The sequence below is a fragment of the Temnothorax longispinosus genome, chromosome 7, assembly GCF_030848805.1.
Source record: "Temnothorax longispinosus isolate EJ_2023e chromosome 7, Tlon_JGU_v1, whole genome shotgun sequence".
Lineage (NCBI taxonomy): Eukaryota > Metazoa > Arthropoda > Insecta > Hymenoptera > Formicidae > Temnothorax > Temnothorax longispinosus.
Window position 1 is genome coordinate 3,189,191 of NC_092364.1, and position 26,124 is coordinate 3,215,314.

The 26,124-nt window shown below is 42.4% G+C and overlaps 1 protein-coding gene across 1 annotated transcript in view; it reads right to left on the reverse strand.

Annotated features, from left to right (window-relative positions):
* Nucleotides 1-11,613: 11,613 nt before the first annotated feature.
* Nucleotides 11,614-26,124, reverse strand: part of Rat1 (5'-3' exoribonuclease 2 Rat1) — a 30,403-nt gene continuing 15,892 nt past the window's right edge. Inside the window, exons 16-17 of the mRNA XM_071783009.1 lie at nucleotides 14,165-14,415; nucleotides 11,614-13,757 (exon numbers count right to left, since the gene is read on the reverse strand). Coding sequence (XP_071639110.1) covers nucleotides 13,692-13,757; nucleotides 14,165-14,415 — 317 coding nt within the window. The 3' untranslated portion in view covers nucleotides 11,614-13,691. The remainder of the gene's footprint in view (nucleotides 13,758-14,164; nucleotides 14,416-26,124) is intronic.

Here is a 26,124-nt window from a genome sequence, read left to right on the forward strand (position 1 = left end):
ACGTGTCGTGTGACATACGACGAGAGGTCCTGACGATGACAGGCCTCCGCTTCTGGTGGTCACTCTTATACAGTGGTATCCCATATCGTACCCCACATATCCCCCTCTTTCTCTCATTCCGCCCGCCATTATCATATTTATTAACTGCCGCTCGGTGCTTATATCTACACCTATTCGCTGCCATTCCTATATAATATAATCCGTGCTAGTGACAGCAGCACGTGACACTGCCTACGATCATCTCCCCGACCCCCCAGCCCCCTCCCCCCCTCGTCACGCCGTCTCACCCGCTGCACCGGTTGATCCCCCTTTCCCGACTCTCCGTCCGCAGTTCGCGCCCTTATGTTCCGGTTGCTGCAGATTTGTCGTTTGATGCGATTATACCGGGGACGCTGAGGCTCAGACTGGACGCGACGGTCTCTGCGGCGAACGTGAGGGGGTTGTGAAAAGGTGTCACGCACACGTAAGTACAACTTGGGCTAAATGAACGAGAGTGCTCCAAATTCGCGGAAGAGGGACGCTTAGTAATTTAGCAGTTTACGAAATCAGATTCGCTTTATCTCTCTGAAGATATCCTAAGAAACATTTTTATCAGTTCACGAAATGGGATTCCCTCTCCTTTAGCTATTCGAAAAATCTTGCTAGTGCTTAAACTGAAATACATTTCTCGCGTATAAACTGTAAAAACTTGAAATCTACACGAAAAATAAAATACATTATGTAAGATTGTGATTGAAAGTGAAACCATGCATGTCGCGAAATTCGAATCTTTAGCCTTTGAAGTCAGAGTCACGAAATTCCTTTTTTATTTATTTCTATTAATTTCGGTTCTCCCGATAAGAACAATAAAATATCGAGAAAAGAAAAATGTGGGACAGTGTTTTTATTCATTTCTCCATTTTCGTAGTCACAACTCTGATACGGGATTATATTAAAAAAAAAAAGAACGCCGTTAATTCCGCATAATATGTGTTTCATTGTCGGATCAGCTTGCGGTCCATTATGCTATATACTAATTGCCGCGATGCTGGTTGCAGGCGGCTTTGTCTGCTTTGTTACCTATATTTCCGATGATAAATTCCGCGCCGTCCTCTCTGCGTGTTTTGCCGCGTACAAGTAGCATGCTCGCTATAATCTCCATGGTGATTTTAAATCAATCGTGCTATATGGGCTTGTCTCCCGCAGGGAGACCCGTTTCTCTATCGCGATGACGTACAGCGCAATATCGCGACAACGAGGCAATGAAACTAGCTATAAAGTACCGCGCGTGCAACGGACACGAGTCAAAAATTTCCAATACCTAATGTCTAATGAACGATTCGAGATAACACTTCTCTCGGAGTATTTCAAATAAATTAATTTAAAAAAGCAGCATAATTTCACGCTTCAAATTACACCTCTTTACTAGTCATTGACGAAGCTAATCGTTATAATAATTAGCGTGCGAGCGATACTTTTCTCGATCGCTCGAAATCAGCAGGTATCTCACCGCGGACTCGACGCTGTACCGAATTGTAAATTCATGAAGGAAAAGGAAGCGACGCTCTCTGCCGCCCTACGCCAGCCCCGTTCATGAATACCGAGGAGACAAAATCATGGGGTTGTCTCTCGGTCTAAGATGCCGCGCAGGAACGGCGGCAGACGTCGACGGCAGTGACGTGATGGTGCGGTGCCGCGTTCTTGCCGAGGATGCTAATGCCCGCCGCCGGGTCGTCGCTGCCTCCCTCGCAAAGGGTTGCCTTGTTTGCCGTAGGAGAGCGGGCGAGCCTCCGAGCTGGTACTCGTAATTCATGGGACCCGTAGATTATATCGGGAGTATACCCCCGGCGCGCCGCGCGCGCCGGGACTCAATTAGATTCCTGTCAAACTGTTATTACAGGGAAGTGCCGTCCCGAATAAAATGCTTATTAATTAAAGCGCGAGAGTCCTTCCTCTCCCCACAGCTCCTTTGGACAAACGTTCTCGCGGCGGATGCAGAAAAGTGACGCCGGGAATGTTTCATGTTTGTTGCAAAGATGAATTCTTTCTTAAATATCAATGATGTTACACTGGTTTTCTATATGTCGTAATTATTTTAATAATAATTTGGTTCTATACTGGACCGTGGCCCTTCAGATCGCGAGATAGATCATGAACGTTCGACAATTTACGAAGCTTATTAGAACGCACAAATTCGTATATAATCTATACATGTAATGTGATCATTCCTTGGCGGAAACAACGCATATATTTTTGTAAAGATCATAGAGACGATCGAAATGAATCCACGCTTCGACAAAATCCGCCACCTCTTTTGCAGGGTGACGGAACTAAAGCCAATTTCTGTTTTGCCAGAGGTAACGCTATACCACGGCGCGATATAGATTACCTGGCACACGGCAGCAAGAGCGAATATCGTGAATTCCCGCGTCCTCCATAGCAAAGGCATCCTACCATAGCAATTACCTACGGCACAAGGGAGTCGAGTAGCAATATCTGGACCCGTTATTCAGTTCGGTTATCCCGACTGGAATGCTTTGTGTCGCCGACTGGCTGCATTTCCATCCGTATAAACGAACGTCTGTGAAATGTCCGTACGCCATAAATTTTGCATTATAAATTTGCCTAAATAAATTTGGATCTTGTTACGCGATAGACAATTCTGATTAAAACCGAATCGATTATAGGGGGCCGTGGAAAGAGATTCATTCGACGAGCTTAAATCCCGAATCTACAAATCCAGAAATAAGCTCCAATTTTTACAATAGTAAGTTATTACTTAAATTATGCTAGAAATCGGAATAACGTTAATACTTTAATTAAAAGACTCACTTTAACTATTAAGATTCACGGTTTAAAAAACATTTACTTTTGGATTATCATATTTATATCGTAAAAGACTAAAAATGAAAATAGACAAAGTCTGTTTAAAATCATATCGCAACCTCATAATAAAAAGATAATTTAATTTCGACAGCACAATATTCACGAATTAATCAATCTGTACGTATAATCAGAACGAGTGAGATGCATTCTTCCATAGGCAATTTTCACGGAAATTTATTCCTATTACATAAATTAATGACGATAACAACTCTTAAAGCTTCGTTTAATTCGAGAATAAAACAAGCTTGTAACAACATGTAGATAATTATAATTATAGCGATATATTTATTAATTTTTGAAAGCTAATAGCGTCCGATCAACTTGCCACTATATCTTCCAACTTCCGCAAGATTTTTAACAAATACGACACCGAGACGGACAGTCATTTTGACACAGCGAAATATCGTACTATCGAGAAAATCGCGGGAGAATATCAGCCCGAAAAAGAAAAAAAAACCGAGAAAAAGCCACGGCGCTTCGTCGCGTAACTTCTTCCGGCGGTGACGGACCGATGATGACGTACGATCGCAAGGAAAAACGAAGACATTAGCCGTACCACATAGCCCAGCCACGTAGGGGGTTCCCGTCTTCCGCGGGGGAGAGCGTTAATGTCCGCATACTCTCTCGCGATCGAATATGCGCGAGCGTACCATCCGGCCGCGTGGACCGCGACGAGGAAGGGAACGCGTTGGTGGGAAGATCTCCGCCTATGATGGATCCCCTACTCCACCGCCGGGTAAACGCCCCACGGATACGCCCCGAGAACGAGCCCGGCGTGGGTGGCAGGGACGCTCTCTCTCTCTCTCTCTCTCTTCTCTCCCTCTCTCTCTCTTTCTCCGGACGAGACAAAACGTTTCGGGACATTCCACCTACTGACCGAGACTCTTCGGCCGCCGAGACGAGCGATTGTTCTGAGCGATCCCGATTGATTTGACGCCGAAAATAGCAACGTCGAGTCGGCAGGTCGCAGAAACGACACTACCCCGTTGATTAAAATCCTGGACATCGCGGAGACGGACAGTTCGCCGGCGAGGCGCATCTCTTGCGTCATCGTGACGAATCTATGGTGATGACAAGCTTCTTTTCTCTCAATGCGGAAGCTGGATCAGCGCGCACTTGTATTTGTCCGAACGAGTACGATCACTCGAGTTCTTTTTCGATGACAATACACACGTATCTCATTTTTATATAATATTTCTGCAATGATCGTGCATTGTAGTCACGATTTGTACTATATTATGATTATGCTGCAACGTGGCACAAGGTTTAATAATTAATTATTAGAATTTAATTAATGTCATTTCATACAAGGTTCCGAGTGATTGTAACGCGATAATATGATTATAATACAATGGAAGAATTATACGAAAATGAAACAGGTGTCATTTATGATATAAAAATAACTCGTCGAACTGATTGAGATAACGTCATTGCTTTTTCGCAATAAATCCTAGGATAAGAACAGCCTGTTCTTTAATTTTAAGTTAATTCTTTAAGTATAGCTATTTTTTCTTTCTCTCATTTTCGTTCTTCATTTACATAGAAATTTTAGTCTATATCTCGCAATAATTATGTTTCACCTATTACTATAATTCTTATTAATATCGTCACTATTATTGTTAGAAAAGTATCATCATTATTGTTTCCTCATAGAGGAAGCTTTGTTTTTTATATGCAACGCTCTTGTAATTTTATTTCACTATCGCGAAAGTCGCCTCACCCCCTCCCCCACCATAAACGAACAAATAAACGTTATAGCGATCGGGTCGCATTGAAGGGATCTAAATTCAACGAACATGCAGAAATCTCCCGCGGGATCGAGTACTCTCTCTCCCTCCCCCTCTTGCCGATTCAAGCGAGGCAAGCAGCAGCCAGCAGCCAGCAGGCGGCAATCGGAAAAACAGTTGCGAGAGCACAAAAGCCCGTCGCCTGTCTAACGAGCGATTAAGCTCCACGGCTCGACGGCGACGGCGATGGCGACGAGGACGAGGACGAGGACGAGAAGACGGTTGGCTCGAAAAATGTCATAAGATGGCATTGTGCCTGGCGTGGCACTCGTGGCTCCATTGGCGCGTACACGATGGCACATTGTTTATCGAGCGGCTGGCACAGAGGCGCGCTGCGCACTCGCGGCTTTTGTCAAATTATGCCAATGCTCGCTCGCTCTCTCGCTCTCTCCCGCTCTCTCTCTCCTTTTCTCTGTGCTCGAACGTAGGGTGCGTATGTACCCATCAACGTGTCGGACCCATCCGGAGAGAAAGAGAAAAGGAAAGGAAGAGAAAGAGAGAAAGAGAGAAAGAGAGAGAGAGACGAGAGGCCACTCGACGAACGTGCGACGAATGCGCGGAGAGAGAATAATATCGCGCGCGGTTCCCACACACGGAGCGCCTGCGGCCCACCAGGGGCGACGGCGGGCCCCGAGCCCCATGACGAAGACGAGTAGCGAAGGTATTCGGAGGCGTTTTCCGTGAATGAGAGAGTGTCGTTATTTCCGCGAGACTGGACCGGCCGGAGTCAAGGAGTCGTCGACGCGGTGGGGCCCCTTTTCTCGCACGGGGGGTCAGGTCAACCGCGGATCGGGAGCGGGTTCGCAGGTGGGGCCCTGTCCTGTAACACGGTGCGGGACATTATCGACGGGCGGATGCCCTGCGCGGGAAACGTCGCGGGGGGGCCTGCGAGATGGGAGTCAGACGCGATGCCCTGCGTCGCGGCGGCACACGGTACAGCCCGTCGGCGTTCGGTATCCGCAATCTCCTCTCTCTTTCTCTCTCTATCGATCGAATTGATTATTTAGATAGGCCGAAAAAGTATAGGGAGCTAACACCACGCTCTGCCGAAGTATCGATATTTTTGCTGCCTCGATATTCCCATTCAACCACCAGTCGTCTGTATCGTTGATACTAACGAAAGTGGAGATTCATCTTACCCCCTGTCGCGATATCGACATCAATTCAGGGATACAGAGATACGTAGGGTTAAATGATCGTTGATCTAAAGCGGCCAATTTTCAAAATTGACAAATTATGAATAATAACTATCGATCTCCTCCGATTGTGTACATTTTCCCCATCATGCATGGACATCTGTATTTATTATAAAACCGTAAATGTGTCTAAAGGGCATTGTAATATATGTCAACAGAAAATTAAAATAAACCTCAGTACTTTAAAAATTAAAAACTGTAAAAAATTGATGATATTCTTTTGTTTCATTTAGGATACTAATACTTTCGTAGAATGACGATGTTTAACGAAAACTGAATTATATCAGAAATTTTTTTTAACATTCAATATTTCTACTGCACGTATTTTTTTTTTATAAATAGTATAATATACTACGCGTTATATTGAAGGAAATGCAGATCATTTGATACGCGCAGTTCTATGATGCAGGATGACTGCGCTGTCACGCAGGAATAATTAATACCGCAAGTTATAAAGAATAAATTACCTGATGGTTGCTTCGCCGATGCCTCCTAGGTCTCTCCTCTTCCTTCTTCTCCTTCTCTTCTTCTTCTTCTGTCACAACACTCGTGAAAAAAAGATTAATTACAGTCGCGCGCGTTAATTATCAGAATACGATGATCGCACGGCAATTCTTATTGTTATAAAAACAATCTAGATTTTCTAATGTTCGAACTGTTCGCAAGATTCGGAGCTTATTAGCGGAGAAGCCAGATTTAATATAAGTCTATTAATTCCGAACGATCTATTATAAGAAATAAACTAGAGAACTAATTAGCTAGAATTTATTTAGATTTTTGCTTCTTTTATTAGGTCTTGAAAAGATATTATGTACGAAAAATATCGTTATATATAGTTTAAAAAAATCGTTGTTTAATGACGACCGAATTCGTACGTGTCTCGCAACGCGTTTCGAATTGTTCATCGTTGTAAATGTAATTTGTTCGACATTTTGAGATCGATAACGCAGAGTAATATATACGGATTAAATAAATACGTATTAAAAAGACATTTCTTTAAATCCGTTACATTTAAATCCGCGAGAAATCCGAAGCGCGATGTAATATATATTTAAATTAAAACATTATTTAAAAAATAATTATTACTCGTTATTATCACGAAGCATTAATTTGTAATTCTTATTCGGTTTCAAAAGAATAAATCGTATGAGATTTCTGTTGTAAGCGATCGATGACCACCCATGAATCTTTAAATGCGCAAAGTACATAAATCGCGAGATAAACCGTTTATTACAACAATTAAGATATCTAATTGTAAGATACGGGTAAGTCATTAACGAGTCTATGAGAGAGAAAGCGAAAATAAGGGCCCACTTATCGCGAGGAATATTTAAAACGCAACGGATAGATTATTTAGCGGAATTTACTTATTCCGTGGTATACGTTGAATATTATTTTGGCACCGAAACTGTATGGGTGGGGGTGGGGGTATGTACGTGGAACGCGGCCTTATTATCGACACGCAAGGTCGACGCGCTATCACTCGGCCTTAGACACTCGAGCGAGCAGCTAGCGGCGCGCGACGCTCCGCGTATTTTCGCGTTATTTTTCGGAAAACGTGATCGCGATAAGAATGAGATGATACCAAACGCCATAAATCTTACAATCGTTACGAAAAGCGATTCTCAGCTCGCACAGTCACAGATTTATGAACATAACTGTGTTTCGTTTATCGAAATAAACATTTTGCACGATTTACTCATTTAAAATCGAAATAATAAAACACAGGGATTATATTGTTTTGCTAATTAATCAAAACGATTATTAATTCCATAATGATGCTCGAACTCGTACGTGTCTCGCGACGCGAGACTTCGAATTTTTCATCATTTTAAATGTATAATTTACTCGGCATTTGAGATCGATAACGCGGAATAATATAATACGGATTAAATAAATCAATTAATGAAACGCCGTGATAAACTGGCCGTTTAATAATAATGTAACGCGTATTTCTCGAATTGATTCCGATTCGAGCAACATCGCGATCAGTTTAATTTTTGAACGCATTAATCCCTTTGATATTTGAGAAGCACACAGTATAAACTCATTTTTATATCGGTGCTTTTCGTTTCAACAACGTTTCTAGTTTCTATATCGATGACTCGTTGAAACCTTTCGCGATTCGGAATTCGTTGATTCAATTTGTGAAACGTTACAAATATCAGGCGGATTGCAGCTTCCTACAGTTTTCGCATCTTTTTCTTATTATTCTATCGTAATAAAACGAAATCATTTAAACGGGAATGCCGTAGAAAGTGTCGCGATTATTTTATTACAATTTGTATCAATAATTGTAATTAACTATATTTTCGCGAGTGTTGTGCTGTGTGTGAATGCAACGATGAAGGATTCTGAGAAGAGGAGGAGGCGGTCGGGGGAGACATCGGGTGACGACGGAACAACCACGGAGTGGACAACTTTACCAGGTATTTATTCATGATTTTTTAAGATTATGCGCGATTGCGTGAATAGTATACAAATTTGTCAGTTCGCTTGTGTTATTTACTATTCGTGCCGATTTGCCGATCGAGCGGTTTCTTCGCGAAATCAAAGGGTGCGAACGTGTCGGTTCTGAATTTGCATAACGATTGTGTTATTCGCGTTTTGAATCGAGACATTTTCGGATGAACATGTCACGTGAATAAACATAATATTTATAATTCAATTTTCGTGACATTTTGTAACCATCTAATTTAATAAAAATCCAAATAATTACAAATTACATATATTATTAAAAATACACCATAGCATCATATTAATTTTATTCTAACCATTTATAGCATCTATTTAATAATTCAACATTTTTTATTAATAATTTGATTTCTTTGAAATCTGCGTATCAATATAATAGAAAATCTAGATAAATAAAAATAATATGTCACGAAAATGAAGTCACGTTATAAACGCCAGGGGTGGTTCATGGAATATTTTTATGCAATAAAATCCTAATTCAAATCAAATGCAAATTAATTCAGAGGGAGAGAGAGAGAGAGAAAGAGAGATATTGCTTTTTAAATCTTAAATAACAGTACTGTAAGGTACCGACTAGTAGAATCATTACTTTCGTAGATATTTTTCCTCATTGTCCGTTAAACGCTACCCTCGTCCGCCTATAGCTCGCTCTTAAATTCTGTTGATAACCGACAATATTAAATACGAAAAATTTCGAGACGGGAGAGATTCATAGAGCGAATCTGACGAATCTGTCGCGGTGACTGTGCTGAACCGGCCGCTTTGTGCGCGAAATCGAATAGAAGCCGACATTTGTATACGGTGCGCGCGCGCTCGCGCGCGCGAGGGTACGTTTAAAAGTACGACGCTGAGGGATCCGGGCTTCGAGGGTGGGTAGCGATTGAGCTCTCGAGCACTTGAACACGAGCTGAGAAGAAATGCGGGGAGAACAATGGACAGAGGTAACCAGGAGCTGGTGCTGCGTCATCGCGGTGCTTATGGAGCCCGTCCCCGGTTCGTCGCCGGTAACGAGATGCGCTCACGAAGGGGCTCACTCACCTTTCCGTGACCCGTCATGCGGACCCGACCACCCACCGGTTTCCCCAGCGAGATGCACACGGGTCCTCCTCAGCGCCGCATTATCTGACGGTCGTATTAACGTTGACAGCGATATTAAATATCGCGTGTAACGTCCCTCTCGTTTCAGTCGTTCTATTTCTGTTCAACACTAGAACCGCCACCGGTCTTTTTACCAGCGAGAGTGTTCTTCTCTTCCGCTCATCTTGATTCGCTTTACGTGCATACGTATATAGTATAAGTAAAATCAAAATCGAAAACCTCGTTTCTGTGCTCGTCACGATATTAATTAAAAGCGCTCATGTTTTTAATTGTGTTCAAAATTGCGGAGAATATTTCTATAACGGGCTAACGGATGTGAACTGCGATTAGCGCTTTCGTATTAGATGTCAACCTTAAAATACAGAGGAAGATAATACGGATTGTGGCGATTTATATCAAAAATAGGACCGCGATAAAAGAAATTCTTTCGAAGACGATGCGAATCGTGTCTCTGGAAGACGGAGCGTATAATCGAACCTCGGAGAAAACCGAGAAGGAGCGTCTTTCGTCGTACCGCTGCAGTCGTGCCACTTAAAAAAACAATGAAAAAAAAGTGAGAAAAATAAAAAGAATTATCGGCAGCTGCTTGATCTTTCCGCGCGGTTTCGCATCCCGTCTTACAAACGATTCTCGGGCAATGCCTACTTATCAAACGGTGGCACAGCGTTATTCTCGGATATAGAGGGAGAGAGAGAGAGAGAAAGAGGGAACGCGAAGCGGGAAGGTAGAAGAAAGCCGCAGGCGGCGTGCACTTGGCTACTTGGCATTTACATCCACCATCCATTTCGCGCAACGGCTCTTCAGCCGAGGCCCCCCTTTACGTTCTTCAAGCTTTAGATGCCTGCGTCCGTGCACGAGTGCACGGCGCGTTTTTACGTTAGTCGGCAATGCGCCGTACGCACGCTTCTCTCGTGCGTATTCCTACGCGAGCGCGCGTACATATATGAAATGAGACGGGAACGCGGAGAGAAGAAGAGGAAGGGGAGAGAAAAAGAGCAAAGGGAACGAGGAGGAGGAGAGAGAGAGAAAGAGACAAAAGGTAGAAGAGGAACTTCGATGTGCGGTCATCGCGATCGCGTGAGGCGAGGGCGCACCTGGACCTTCTTTTCCATGTGCGCCCAAGAGTCCTCACTGCCTTCTACTTCGCGATTCAACCGCCCAACTCAACCGCCTCTAGTTACGCGCACCGAAGTTCTCTTTCTGCTCACCGTCTCCTTTTTCTTCTTACCTTCTCGTTGCGCGCATCATCGAAATTCGCGAGTATATTGTCGTCGGAATCTGGGTATGTTTGCCGCGTGCGGCTCTAACTTCTGTATTCCGCGCATCTTTACGAATTCTCCATAACGTCTTAGTAAAGTTCCGTATGAATATTATACGTATAAGAAATTATGTATGTACTGGGAAAAAAATACTAAAAGTAGACTAAAATTTTATATGAAGATTTTACGAAGTTTACAAAAATTTCCGAGTAAATTCTTAAAGCTCTTAACGCCCCTTCTACGGTCTCCTTCCAAATCAGATTCGCGCAACGATCATGCGAATATAAGCACGTTGAGGCGACTTATATTCGACAATGCAAGCCCCGCCGCGCTCAGAGAGTTCCGGACAATGGAGAGAGGAATCGAGAGAGCGCGGCGTATCTGATAAGCGACCGCAACTACTAGCGTAGGGTAGATCTCGGTGCAGATAGAGCTTTAATTCATCAAGGGGACAATAACGAAACCGCGATAACGTCGAACACCGTGCGAAGAGACGCGTCTTTGTCCTTCCAGCGTACGCGATTTATAATCCGAAAAATCTATCGGTCCATAAATTCCTAATTAACCGAAAAAGAGTCGCTAAAAAGAATTAAAATATCAAATTATAACGTAAAAACGGACAGTAGGATTCTTCTATCCGTCTAAATACCGAGCAATGTATTTTTCGCGAATTTAATTTCCGTTAAATTGTCTGCACTTTTTTTTTATTAATATCGGTAATTATTTAAGTTATCTGAAATTTTTATTTATTTTTATTTTCCATGCAGGCTTATATAAGGCTACATCTTTTTATATCCGTTATTAATTATAAGCAATGTCTAAAAGATTCCAAATACCTGCTGAGGATTAATATATTAGAACTTGCGATTTTGCGAGGAATGTAGGAAAAAGTGTAGGAATTTATGGACAAGTGTAAATAATCATTGCTCAGCCTTCATTAAGGAAATATCGTGTATTTCAATACAGAGTGAGAAATTCCGAATGCCTGTTTGGCTAATCGGTGTCACATCGATGTATCGCTAAATTCCGGCACTGCATTTAGCACGCGCCACTGCGCGCCGCAGTTTCGCATGCGAAATTCAATGCGACGGCGCTTGTACCCCTAATTCAGCCAATATTTCACTGCGTTAACCATTAATATACAATCCACAAATTATACGTTCGTCAACGTACCCGTTCTAATCGTCAGATACGAATAATCCTATCGGTTTTAACTACAACCGCGCGACCATAAACGTTCAACCTGATTAAATAAGCGACGAAAAACGTCCGATTGAATTAAATTCAAACGAGATAGGCTTCTACAACTATAAACACGAAAACGATACCTGATGTATCATTATCATGCAATGTACTGTTTATTTTAAAAGTTTATTTAAAAAGATCATAGTAAATAAGAAACAGAGTATAACTTAATTAATAAAAATATCGTGATCGAATGTATTTTTATACAATTTAATCCGTCATTCTTGACAGCACTAGACTGATCGTTTGTTGCGTAAAGGACCCCGCAACGGTCATGGGGGGTTTTGGCTCCCAGTCAAATTTAACAATAATGTAGGATAATTTAGTTCATAAAATGCTGATGAAAAGTGTCTATAGGCAAAAAGCCCAAAAATGGACAGTTTCCGAGATATAAGTCATTAAAGAGTGGAAAAATGAGAGTTTCAGGTTTCAGCTAATGGCAGTTTGCAACAGGCTGAATGCCATGCTTTCACTAAAACATTTACTTGATTGCTGAATGAATTATACTTATGCACAGTATGCGTGTTCACATAGTCAAGTCAATGATCAAACCATACATAATATAATGTCATTGCATCGAATGACATGTATGCAACATATACCGGGTGTCTGAGATCACCCGCCCACCCCTTTTCTTTCAAAAACTAAGCATTTTAGAGAAAAACGTTTTGAAAACCTGTTGCAAACTGCCATTAGCTGAAACCTGAAACTCTCATTTTTCCACTCTTTAATGACTTATATCTCGGAAACTGTCCATTTTTGGGCTTTTTGCCTATAGACACTTTTCATCAGCATTTTATGAACTAAATTATCCTACATTATTGTTAAATTTGACTGGGAGCCAAAACCCCCCATGACCGTTGCGGGGTCCTTTGGCTCACGTTTTTTTTTTTCATGTGACGTGGCTTTAATTCGTGATATGAATTATCTTTTACATCATGGATCGTTTTCGACAAGTGTAGCAGATACCTATATATGTATGCTATACCAGGTTTTGCGGGTTTTCTCTCAGTTACGAATTTTCCGATAAAATGGAATGTTTTAGAGTGAAAATTTGATAGAAAAAACATAGATATTGCGTGGACACTAAAATTTCCTTTTCTAGTGAATTCGAGTAAATTGTACTTTAATAAAATTGTCATTCCGCTGTCATGACATCTAAAAAATCAACGATGATGGTTGCCAAGACAAAACTTCGCAGAAAATTTTCTTCGAGGTTTGCCATCAAATTTATAATCAAAAACCTCGTGACTTTTGAGGCATATTGCATGCATATTTAAACACTGATATTTTTTTACACGTCCTCCACAAAATTAGAAATAAAAATATTTCTGAAAATTATGTCATCACGTTAGAAAAGACATCGGGCCACGTATTACTGAACTTTTCGGAATGGATTCCGATCGGAATTATTCCGCTTTTCTCTAGAAAACACAAAGGAAATCCAGAAAATAAACAATCCTAATCGGAATCTATTCCGAAAAGTTCCGTAATACGTGTCCTGCAGCATTCGGAATGTAGTACTCAAAAAACGCGGTGCTCGAGAACGCTGCCGCCGATAATCGCGCTTTTATTGCACCGAGTACTCCGACCTGCCTCTCTCTGTACTGCTTACGAATTAACGCACTCTCTTTTAGAACGCGTACTTTGACAATGATCCTTAAATCTTAATTAGACATAATTATGCGTGGTGATTCTTTGCAGAATTAATTCTTATAACTATTATGTGACGTGCGACAAAATTAGTCGACCTCTTACTTGAACGTCTACATCGATCGTCGCCATGCATCTCGGTGGCCTCCTCCACCTCCTCCTCGAGTCGACGAGTAATTCTATAACATGAGATAAGCAACATCTCGACTAAAGCTATCGTGCTATTTTAATGGTGCTACAGTTTTCTTTATTCTACAAAACGATTATTAAACTTTCTTTATCTTTTTGATTTCAAAGTCACATTTACAATAAATTTACAATTAATCAATTAACAATAAAATTAGAAAAATATCGAAAGACAATTTACATTAAATAATGAAACGACGGTAGAGATTAACTTCGATCTCTTTTGCGCGTCACACTTTCCCCGATTTTACCATACGTTAACTCTTAACTTCAATTTTCCAATCCATATTTGATTTGATATTTTTTACTTAATTTAGCGAGCATATTATCTGACCTCCATCAAGAATTCTCTTTTTACGATAGCTCGTATTGGGATGTGATAAAAATTAAAAAACCATACCCCTCGTTGACTGTGGTAGCCATGCTGTGCGTTCTGGTAATTGTTGTTCCGCAAGGATTGCTGACGGTGATTATCGTAATGATTACGATGATGCTGATACTCCGAAGGCGGGTAATTCGACTGGCGCATGCCAGTATAACCGGATCCCCATGGTCCACGCATATGACTCGAACCGGCGCTGTTGTAACCGCCGTATCCGGATCCAGATCCCGATCCCGATCCCGATCCCGATTGGTACTCGCTCCGATAACCTGGAAACAAATGTAGGCGGGCACGTTAGCTATACGCAAGGGGGAAGAGGTCCGCATATATATTTGCGCGTATGGAAATAGCCGAGCGGCAATAAAGGCCCGAAAAGTATATCCGGCTTAGGATTTTAACCCCTTAATAAATATTGCCACGAATTAGTTGCGTCGAGAACGCGTAGTTATTCTCAATAATTAACATGGGGCGCGCAAGGGGGGGTCGGGGGGAAGAGCAAAGGGGGTCGGGCAGGCGCAATATAGCCGCCTAGATGAATAGGAGCGTGCCGGCGCGTGTCCCTAGCTCCCAAATAATATGCAGCGCGCGTTAGGACTTGGTAACGTCACTGGATAAGCACTCGCCCGCGCCGTGAAACGTCATAATAGCGCTACCAGACCCATCATTAATAAGGGATTCTCGAAAGCGCACTTCGACGAGTGGGCAGAGAGAGCGGGGTAGGCACGCACGGCATCTCAATGCTTATATCGCTTTCGGTTTAAACATTTCCAATATTGCCGTCCTCGAAAACGTCAGATATGCCCTCGCGCGCATCTCTCTCGCGAGTCGATAGAAAAATTGGTAGCGAGATGTAATGATCGCGCTGACAAAAGGACAAAACAGCGCGTCGCCGCGCGCCGATCCGCGACTCCTCCTGCACGTTTGAATATTCATAGCTCTCGAAGAGCCGCGTTTTGAATTGCGAGATAGTCGCTGGCTTTACGGTTGCGCTCAGAGGGGAATCCGGAATAAGAGAAAGCATCGCGTTTGTTTGATGTGTCGCTACGGGCGGGACGTCAAATTTAATTGAATTAATTTCGCGCGCGCGCGCGCGCATTCTTCAGTTAATTAATATCTAACGAGTAAAGCTTACTTTGACGGAACTTTAAGTTGGAACTCGATTATACGATGCGCGACGTGTAAGATCGGAGGATGACGATAGACGACAATCTTCTTCGGTGTTCGCCCGCGAGAAAAATCGACGCAAGAATTGACCGGAGAACTCGCGGGTTCGAATAAGGAGGCGTCGGGGCTTGGCCCGAGAGAACACTCTGTATTGTCCGGCGATTTCTCGCTCGGTGCTATCGTCGCTTTGTCACCGCGGTACCACGTACTTCGACGCCAGCGGCATTCGCGCGAAGTGGCGTAACTCTTTAACCCCCGGGGATTCAGCGGCCGTTGCGTACAAAGGCTATCACTGACGCACGATAATCGTATAGTTTGGTGCAATCGAGCTCGTAATAGGAGTCGGCAAACACCGTCGATATCATCGAAGGCCGAAGGGGCGATCTCACGCGTTTGAATACCAGTTATAGACTCCTATACCGTATCTATGAGGGAGAGAAAGAAAGAGAGACAGAGACGGATAGAGATAGAGAGAGAAAGGGAGAATCTGTTACCCTTTCTCTTCCACCCCGTCGTTTCCTCTCATTCTTTCGTGGCAACAATAACATCCCCCGTAGATTCCATGCGGCCCGCGCCCAACAATTCCGACCCCCAACGGTAATCCTCACCCACAGCCTCCGATAGGGGAAAGGAAGGAGGGTTTAACAGTTTACACGTCGGATCATCCCTCGTTATTGTTGCGTTTATGATAATAACGCACCGTTACAGTCGGCCCGCGCCGGCGTTGCTCGACTCGTTTCAACCCTATCGCGAACCAAATTCATACGTACCGAACTATATTCCGTATGTACCGAAGTACGTGCTCAGGTAGGTAGGTAATTAGATCTTCGGCATACGGTATATATTCGCCGAAATTTATCGCGTTAATTATTTAAACAATTTTACATTTTCGAAAACTTCTGCAATATTTTTAAATTAGTGCTGTAATCTCTATAACAAAAATGTTTTTCAAGTGAAGAAAAACTAAGATCGCAAAGTATAGATAATATGATAACTTAAGAACAGTTTTATTTTTACGGCGGGAAAGAGAAGGGATTCTTTTCTGGTTATAACATTTTAGAGAAATAGTTGAAATATTTTTCTTCTCAAGGTGTATTGTATAAGAGATTCCAAATTAAAGAACTTCCCTTAAACTTCTCTATTGATGTGCTAAACTTAAATAAATATAATTATACGCGATATATCGCGGAATATTTTGTAGTTCAATTGCCGTTGGAGAGAGATTATTTTTCTATGTACCAAGTAAACATAATTAGTACGTATCCAAGGACAATAAAATCGACGTTTGTCCAAAATAAATCATCGGTGCCACGTACAGCTGAGTGACTGGAGAATCATTAGAAACGGGGGAAAATGGCGTGCGTCCAGTTACGAGAGACGGAACTTCCGCCGACTCGAGCCGGAGGCTCGAAATTGTATTGGAGGCCAGACGGAAAGGTATCAAGGCCCGAGAAAGAAAGACGATTCGTTCATATGTACGTATATACGTGGCTACAGTGGGGTACCTACTCGCTATGGGTATTGGATTGGATTGGATTGCCGCGTCAGCAGTACAAACACTCAAAACCTCGATGTGGGTCGGCCTCTCCCGTTCCTGTTTCAAACTGAAATTACACTTTCCCGTCCACCCGTCCACGTTCGACCTGCCACAATATATAGCTACGTTCTCCCCCTTGGCTGCATCTTTTGTTCATATCGAGCTTGTAAATGGTATTCGCGAGTCTATCCCTTATCTCTCGATACTTCAATGATGGACTTGTCTTTACGTTATCGTTTTTTCTAGCGTTTTCTTAATACGAGATAACTTTATTTTACGATTTCTATTTCAGTTCACGAGTTTTTGTCTTTTATATAAATAAAGCGATATTTTTATTTCACGATTTCTCGGTGGGATCGAAAAAGAAACGATATTTGGATACATAAAATAAAATTTCAAGTGACTTATTGTTATAGATATAATTAGAAACATTACAATGCCAGATTTTTGAAACGTTTTTCATCATACTATATGCATAATACTATTTAAAAAATTTGTTTTCAGCCATATTTAAAGTAAATGAACGAGTAACGTGCTGGAAACTTGATATCGCTTTTCATGCAGAAATAAAGATTAAAGCGTATATATTATATTAAAAAAAAAGCGGGGGTTTTCGGTTAGTGCTTTAACAAACGAATGCGATACAGATTTATTAATTATGAACCAATTAATTTGCGAAGTACAAAAAGGGTGTATTATATTCCTATTCCTATAAAATAATTTATTCATAAAAAAGCAGTCTGATTTGTGATTAACTTATTGCTACACGAATTAATTTTGACAAAGCACTAATCTATGTTGAGCATCGTGAACAAACTGATTTTTCAGGATAGTCGAGCGGCAACAAAAACGAAAGTACATCCGAAAATATATCCGAATTAGAATCCCTTAATAAATATTGCCATGAATTAGATTGCATTGAGAACGCGTATTCTCAATAATTAATATGCAAGGGAGAAGGGAAAGGGGGACGGACTAAACCTTGACCTCCGTTCTTTTTTTTAGAAATCGCCAACCGTTTTTCTTTTATGTACACATTATTCCTATGAAAGCAATTCTCTCCCGATCTTATATGCTTATGGTGGGTGTAGGTAAATATTGTACAACACGTGTAAGTAAAAGGCGTAGGCTACATAAACGTTCTCTTTCTCTCCACCTTGTCCTCCTTTTATGCATCTCTTATCGATGGGAGACGTGGACAAGTTGGAATTCTTTAATTTTCCATCGTACATGATGGACAAATTATTGAATCATATATTTTTTTAGCTGCGAATTTGTGCCTTATCCTCTGAGAAACGAGAAAATAAAGGTCATGTTATGTTTGATCGTTCAATAGATTTACTTCCTCGTTAATCGGATTTAATCGTGCTGCAATTTCAAATGTGTCTAACTTATATAAAAAAGAAAATTATCTAGTCAGCAGAGACGGAGTTCGACAAACATATTTTGACGCGAAAGATGGTTCAGATGCGGGACCAATCGATGCAATCAATCGTCTCGGTCAATTTAAGGGCAATTTCGTGCAGCGTCATATAAAATCACCTCGCTCGAAATTTATCGAGTTAGAAGGCATCATTGAGGACACTGCAATTGCGGTGATTACGCTGATGCTTATAAAATACGTAATAATTATTTATCAACTCTCTAATTTCAAAACTTTCTTTTTTCTCAAAATCCGACCGGCGAGGCTTACATGCAACGCTAAGAAAGTAAAAAGGGTGATGGAAGGGGGACGAGAGGAGAGAGAGCCCGCATCTACGAGCTACCTGGGCTGCAAGAACAATGCGTACACGTTTCTCCCCCATAAAACTCAGCACCCAATGGTACAAGATGGCGCCACCACCAGGCCAAAGTACCACTCGGGCGATTTCCGGTGGCTTTGTTCCGCCCACCACTCTTGCGGGGCACACGGAGCGGGAGAAGACGAAGGGGAAGGGGGAGGATCGATGGAACCCGCGGCTGAAGGCGCGCCTTTGAGGCCACCACCGCGTGCTCGCGATGCATGTGTGCAAAATATAAAAAGGCTTTTCCTCTATGAAGCCAGTTAGTCAGGCAGGCAGTAATTTTTTCCCCGCGCTTCTCGACGCATCATCCTCCCGCCCCCCGTCCCTCTATACCACCCTCCTGCTTCACGATAATATTTTAGCTTTTTCTTCTTTTTCCTCGTTTTCTTCTTTGTCTTCGCCTTCATCTTCATCGTTGTCTTCGTTTTCATCTTCGTCTTCGTCTTTGACCTCGGCTTCGTTTTTCTCTCACGCGTTTTCTCTCCGTTCTTTCGTACAAGCATTCGTGCATACTTTTGCACCGCAGAGAAGAAACGAACCGGCCACGACTCCAGGAGCTTCACTTTCTTATTTCTTCTCCATCCCCACTTCCGGTCTCCTTCCAACCGACGGCGGTAATGGAGTCTCTCGAAGGCGGCTCTCCTAGCGCCTCGACGAAACGAAACGGAATGAAACGAAATGAGACGAGACGAGAACCGAGGCAGCATTTATTTTCAACGATTCGCGAGATTCCTCCTCGCTTCCTCTTTATTTCCCCTCTTCTTCTCTCCTCTCTCCTTGTACGTTTTCTTGATTTTCGCGAAGAAAGAATGTAACTCAGCGCGCACATGCGCGTGCTGCTCTTTAGATATTTATTTAGTTTATTACAATGGCTGAATATATTAAATTTAATCCATCCACGGTTACATCGTGATGAATTTAAAAAGTCAGCTTTTCTTTAACGAGAAAGTCGCAGCGCCAGCGTCTCTATAGATTATCAGCAGTTAGAAACAAAGCGCTTCTCGCGAATTAAGCTTTACATATTGAATCATCCGTTAGAAGATTTATTAAAAAAAAAATACGGAGAGATGTGGGACATATGTCTCGTTCGCGATTGTCAACTAATCTTAACATAGATCTCGTAACAGTAAATAATGTATTTCATATAAAAAAAAATTCATATTTCGTAAAGATACAAAAAACTAATAAAGATTACGTTGTGTAAAATGTTATCGCATTCTCTAGCTGCAAATATATTGATCCCCTCGATTGCGAAAATCACATGTCAATTTTCGAGCGAAATCGTGATGGGCGATATTGAAATTACGTTGACCAAAGCATCCTATATAGGCGCATGTTTATTTCGATAGATGACAATCCGACGGTAACAATTTCAAAACCGTATCCTGGCTAAATGTTCGGCCGTTTGTCGAAACAATTCAATCTACGCCTCGATGAGCTTTGGGAATCAGCGAAACCGAAACTCGAGTGCGGAAAAGCTTCGATTTCCAACCGGCTCGTGAGTATTCAGCAGAGCTTTCCAATTGGCGTTTCGATATCGATGACTGGACGAGTCCCGCGGTGGCACGAAAGAGACGGACGGGAGAAGCCACTCGTTCCCGTTCGTTTCTGTGTGACCGATTCTATCTACATTTAACGAACGCTTTACTGCAGGCGTCCGTTAAAGCGGAAATACGCGTAATTATCATGTCCTTTGGATCCGAATACGGATTTTGTATCTATTTAGGTAAAATGGCTCTAAATCGCGGCGTGTTCACTTCAAGTGCAGCTACTGCTATTAGTGTAATTATTCAATGCGCATATATCTTACAGACGTAATTGCATAATATCACCGATAAATACGCGTAATTATCATGTCCTTTGGATCCAAATACGGATTTTGTATCTATATTTAGGTAAAATGGTTCTAAATCGCGGCGTGTTCACTTCAAGTGCAGCTACTGCTATTAGTGTAATTATTCAATGCGCATATATCTTACAGGAGTACATTGCATTAATATCACCGATAAATACTTCTCTATTTAATTTTTTTCTTGACTCATTGTCAGAAAAGAGTTATAACTCTGCTCAGTTACTATAATCACCCTGTACATATATATCTCTCTTTTTTTCAAATGCAAGTATTACGCATGTTGCCCTAATGTTGCACGACATTTAAACAATATTTATTTTTTCACTTCCGAGAAGGGCTGTTAAAGCTTCGTTTCTCTGCTGTTGATCAACGAAGTCCCTTCAAATCGTAAAATCATAAAGATTGGAATCCCACCTCTCTAATATATATCTCGAAATTGAAGCGCACATAGATACGGATAAGGAGCACTTAACGTATACATCTACGTGCCTAACGTATCATTAAAGGTATACAGAATTTTCGACGATCTGAGAGTCTCGTCGTTTCGGCTTAGCGACGCGACGCGGTTTTGCAAGCGCGAGCATTTCTGTCCCCGAGCGTTTTTACCTTCGCCGTCGCGACGCGAGGGCATTCGAGATGGCAAGTGAGGGAGGAAGAGGGTCGCGGAGTGCCAGGGGAGAACGGAGCACGGACAGAGGAGAGCGAGACAAAAAGAGGGAAGATCAGAGAAGGAGGGACACTTGACCCTCTGCTTGGCTGCCTGCCGCACACAGCTGATCCTGGATGCTGCGCCAGCGAATCCCCGTCGACGCGCGACGTGCGTTAATAAACGTATCAAGAGTGTGTTGGTAACTCGATCGTCCGTGCTCTCTTCCCGCTTTTCTCCTCCACTGTTCCTTTCTGCTTTACTTCTCTCCAACTAATTCTTCCTCCTTATCACTTCCTCTCTCTCTTTCTGGTCGTCCTCGAACGGTTTTCCGTTCCGTCTCTCTGCAAGTATTCTTACTCCTACTCGAAGTTCTCTCCACGGTCGTCGATTCACACGACTCCTCTCCTCCAACTTTGTTCCCTCGGCTTTTCTATATCTCTCGTTACGTAAACCGTCCTATAAGTATCTCCTTTTTCGAATTCAGTAATCAATTCGCACGCTGCGATGACGCGCGATACCTCTGACAGATCGTGTTCAATTTTTTATAGATTCGTATAAAACTTTAGGGAATCAATCGTAAAGAACTCTAAAATATTTTATTTTATCTACCGTTTATAAGAATACATAAAAATATTGTAACATTCAGGTAGTCCGCTAATAAAGTATCGAAATTTTGCACGTTATATTTTAAATTTAATATGATTATCTAACTTATATACGGAATATACGTGCAATATGAAATGATATATCTTGGGGGATTTTATTATACGAGTGCATTACAATTTTCGCCGAGAGAAACATTGCCAACAGGATCAGAAAGCAGTCGCGCTAACCGCCTCCGTGTTCCCCAAATTCCGCGGTTCTTCCGTCCGCCCTCTCTCGTTTCATCTCGCGCTGTGTGCGCACGTAACCCCGGAATGTATTATGCGTAGATGGGTATGTACGCGTACACCCATACACCCTCGTGATCAACGTACACTTATGGGGGAGCATCGGGAGAAGGGGCGGCCGACGCGCGAGTAACGTGTTGACTCTCGCGATCGTGCTCCTAATTTATTTACCATTTTACAGGGGGAGTCGGATTTTTCTCGATCGTCACGAATCTCTTTTAATATCGGGGATGCTCGAATCTGATCGAGTACGAGTACTACTATTTATTCGGGAAGATTATTACGAATTGATGGTGATCATGTACGAGCGGGAAGGAAACGATTATTAGAAAACAATGATCTTCATTTTTACCTTACGCGATCTAAAGTCTAATATTCTTCTGAAACGGCTGCGTCTGCAAAACTACATTCCGCAATTGCAGGTTCCTTTCTACGCGAGAGTATCTCGGGGGACGACTCAATTCGCATATCTTTCGCATATCTGACCGGACACGCCGAGAACGCTCGCTGCGAACGCTCGCTGGCGAACGCGAAAGAGACACAACTCGGTGGCAGTCGTGTCAGAAGCGACCAATAAATTTATCGAGCGGGTGTTGGCATGGAGACTGCCGGACAGAGCTCGGCTGGATGGCCCGGAGGGCGATGAGAGGGCACTCGAGAATCCTCCATGAGACCGTCACGGAGAAATTGGAGGCAGCCACGGCACCCACGGCACCCATGGCCCAGGGAAAGGGGGGAGAGAGGGAGGGGAGAGAGAGAGAGAGAGAGAGAGAGAGAGAGGAGGGAACGTGTTCGAAGGTAAACTGTACGTAGGTGCGTGGAAGTAAGAGAGAGAGAGACAGAGAGGACCGAGCGGAAGTGGGACGAGGCGGAAGAGGAAGGATATCGATTCCTCGCGGTGATCCAATCAACGATGGCGCCTTATCTGACGCCTTTATCGGCGTTATAACTTATCTCCCGTTGGCGATATGATACGTTCACGTTTGGGGTCGTGCGAATAATTTTTTGCTGCGAGCCTGTATAATTAATAGGCTCATAATGCGAAATTTAACGACAGTTCGAGCAACAACATAAGCGGAATGCTTATTACGCTAAACGTGAACGTTTATTAATCTAAATTAGAGTCTAAATGTAAAGTTTATTAGTCTAGGAATTATACAGACAAATTATATTGACTGACATAACTCCAAGTAATATAAGATAACTTTCTCTCTCCTAAGTTTTGAAGCATAATAATATCCCGATAGGTCGAATTATGATAGGATCGGCATAGACTGTTCGAAATATCACGGAATAATATTATTTTATAAAACAAGAGGTCTCGTGTGAAAAAAGGAAAATTCGAGAGGGGCAGCAGAGAGAATCAGATTAAAATAAAATAAACTGAAATTCTAGACTAAACTAAAACTTTGTAAGCTAAACTAGAAACAAGATTAAGCTTTAGTTTAAGATTTATAACAGACTTGGAGTGTGTGATTGCAAGGCATGTTTTTGTCACCTAAAGTGTTAAATAATATTTAGGAAAGATGTTGATTTTCTCGTTCAATATCAGTGTGAGAATGATTAAAATGTCTAACTAAAAAGTGAACATTTCACGAGACATTTCATTTTGACATATTCTGTGTAAAATATCAAATATCACGTAAATTAACTTTTCGACGATTTCACCTTAACATTTATACGCAGAATTATGTGAGACGGCGGCTCCCAATTTATGCTTCGCGCATTTATTACCACGGAGCCAATATTTTCGTTGTTTATGACAGAGCAAAGCGAATATCGGAAAAATCCGAGGAATACAGAAGCGGCAGAGGAGGGAAGGAGAGGAAAAGGGAAAATAGTTAGCTACTTGCCTGCTCTCCAGATCAAGCCGATTGCGCCGTTCAAATCTCGCTGTCGTTGTATCGGTTTTTAACGTAATGGCGTCCGGGGGGGAAAAAAATGCGCGATGCGCCCTCACATTTCGCGAATACTAGAATCTATTATGACGAACGTGATAAAAAAAAGATGCGTAATTAGTTGATTAATCTTGAAGCAGACAGACTCACAATTTTTTTCAAATTAATTTTTAAGACTGACAAAAAGAGAAGTTAATACCATAAACATAAACTTCTGGATTAAATCAGAATTTTTGTCATGGTCCATATAATAAAAAAAACTGTGTAATCCGTGTACCCCGACGGAAGGAGCAAACGGACATTACGACTTTTGATCATTATTTTCGCATCAAATGCATCGGAAATATGAATTTTCCCCATTGAAATCACACTCTGCGTGATACCACTTGAAACATTCAGCGCTGGATTCGTTCTTCACCGTTGATGTAGCACTGCTGATAGAATGCACAAAATTCTGATTGGCATTGTAAATTTCAGCTCATTTTTTGTTATCTTTTTTCCTATTTTTTCCCCCTTTTATCCATTTGCTTTTTTTCCTCGTACTCCTTTTTTTGTCTCGAATCTCTAAATTAAACTCTTCCGATGTGTTAAAATTCTCGATAGTGTCGAGCAAACGTTTCGTAGAATAGTCAAGCAAATATCTTGTGAAAGTTCTCGCACCTGAAGTAGACCATATTGGGTGCAGTTACTACAAGAGACTTCTCTATCCCGAGGATCGCGATTAGGTGATATCTGATCCTATACATGATCACTTCGTAAAGTAAACGAGAAGGGCACGCGGACGGAACGAGACTGAAGAGTCGCAGGGACGGCGGCGGAGGATCCCGAGGAGCAAGAAGAGCGTCGCGAAGGTGGCTGTCCGATAAAAGAGGAAACCGATGGAGAAAGGAACAAGGAGAGGTATATATATATATATATCGGCGGAACGTAACGAAAAAGGTGAAGGACGGGCGTGCGATAAAAAGAGAGGAGAGCGGTGAAAGAGAGACAAGGAGAGAGAGAGGAAAGAAGAGAGGTAGAAAGACAAGACGTCCGTACAGGAATGAGTACATTGAAGAAGAGGAAGAGGAAGAGAATGGTCCTTGTGCAGCAAGGACCCCAGGATACCGGCAAGGAGTATCCTAGAATTGTCGAGGATGCTTCACTCCCATCGCCCTCTTTTTCGTGCCCCTTCTAACGGGGTTCCCCGTTCCTCTCTTCCTCCCTCCTCTTCCACGTCTCTCTTTCCAGGTTGTAAATATGCCCCACCCTGTCCCATCAGGATTTATTCCTCGCAAAGGGAATCGTCGTCGTCGTCGTCCTCCTACAAACGCTACACCGCGAGGGGGTACCGCGACATCGGGGGCGTCCTTTCTCCCTCAGTCTAACGGGGACTTAGGCGCGGCGCGTTTCTTCCTCCTTTCTCTTCCACCCCTCGTTTCATGCGCCGCAAGACTTTGGTACGGATTGCGAAATCAAGGGCTCTCCGAAAAGCCTAAAGTAGTTGACGAGTAGGTGCGTGTATAGAGGTCTCGGCTTCATTCGCGCGAAACATTCGTTTTTCATATAAAAAAAAAAAGAAATCACGTTCGCTTCACCCTTCGTGATAATTTCTCATAGAATATGTTGACAACGTTTGAACTCGGCGAGGACGATCCCACCACGTGGAAATGTCGGAAATGTAGGTAGAAGAAGGGAAGAGGATCCAGTTTCCACAAAATTCCACATTCGGCCAATAAAATGCGGCCCGTCACGCACGATCGTTAGTCAAGTTCTTGAGGATACGAGAAACTGGATCCTTCAGGAATGGGACGATAGGTCAACAAGTCGAAGCGACCGAAGTTCGAACGGAGAACCGTACTGAAGAGGTCTTCACCTAGCCATAGACTTCGAGAAATCCGATACGATTTGCGAGATTCCGAACGTATCATAGACCCCAAATTTTCTTCAAGTGTGTATTTATACGGCATTTCACGCTTCCGTTGGCGAAGGAGGCCAACAAGACATCGGAATTTGTGGAAATAATATCGTTAGAAAGTCGTTACCATCAGATTGTACGTCTAAAAGTGTCGCGAAACGAAGACTTTTGCAGCGCCTCTCGCGGTTATTTTTTAAAATCAAAATACAAATAAACTTAACTATTAAAAATTAATTCTTTTTTTTATCGCGAAGCGCGACTTTTGACTCACTCCACGTACGTTCTTGTTGTGGGAAATGGATTTTAA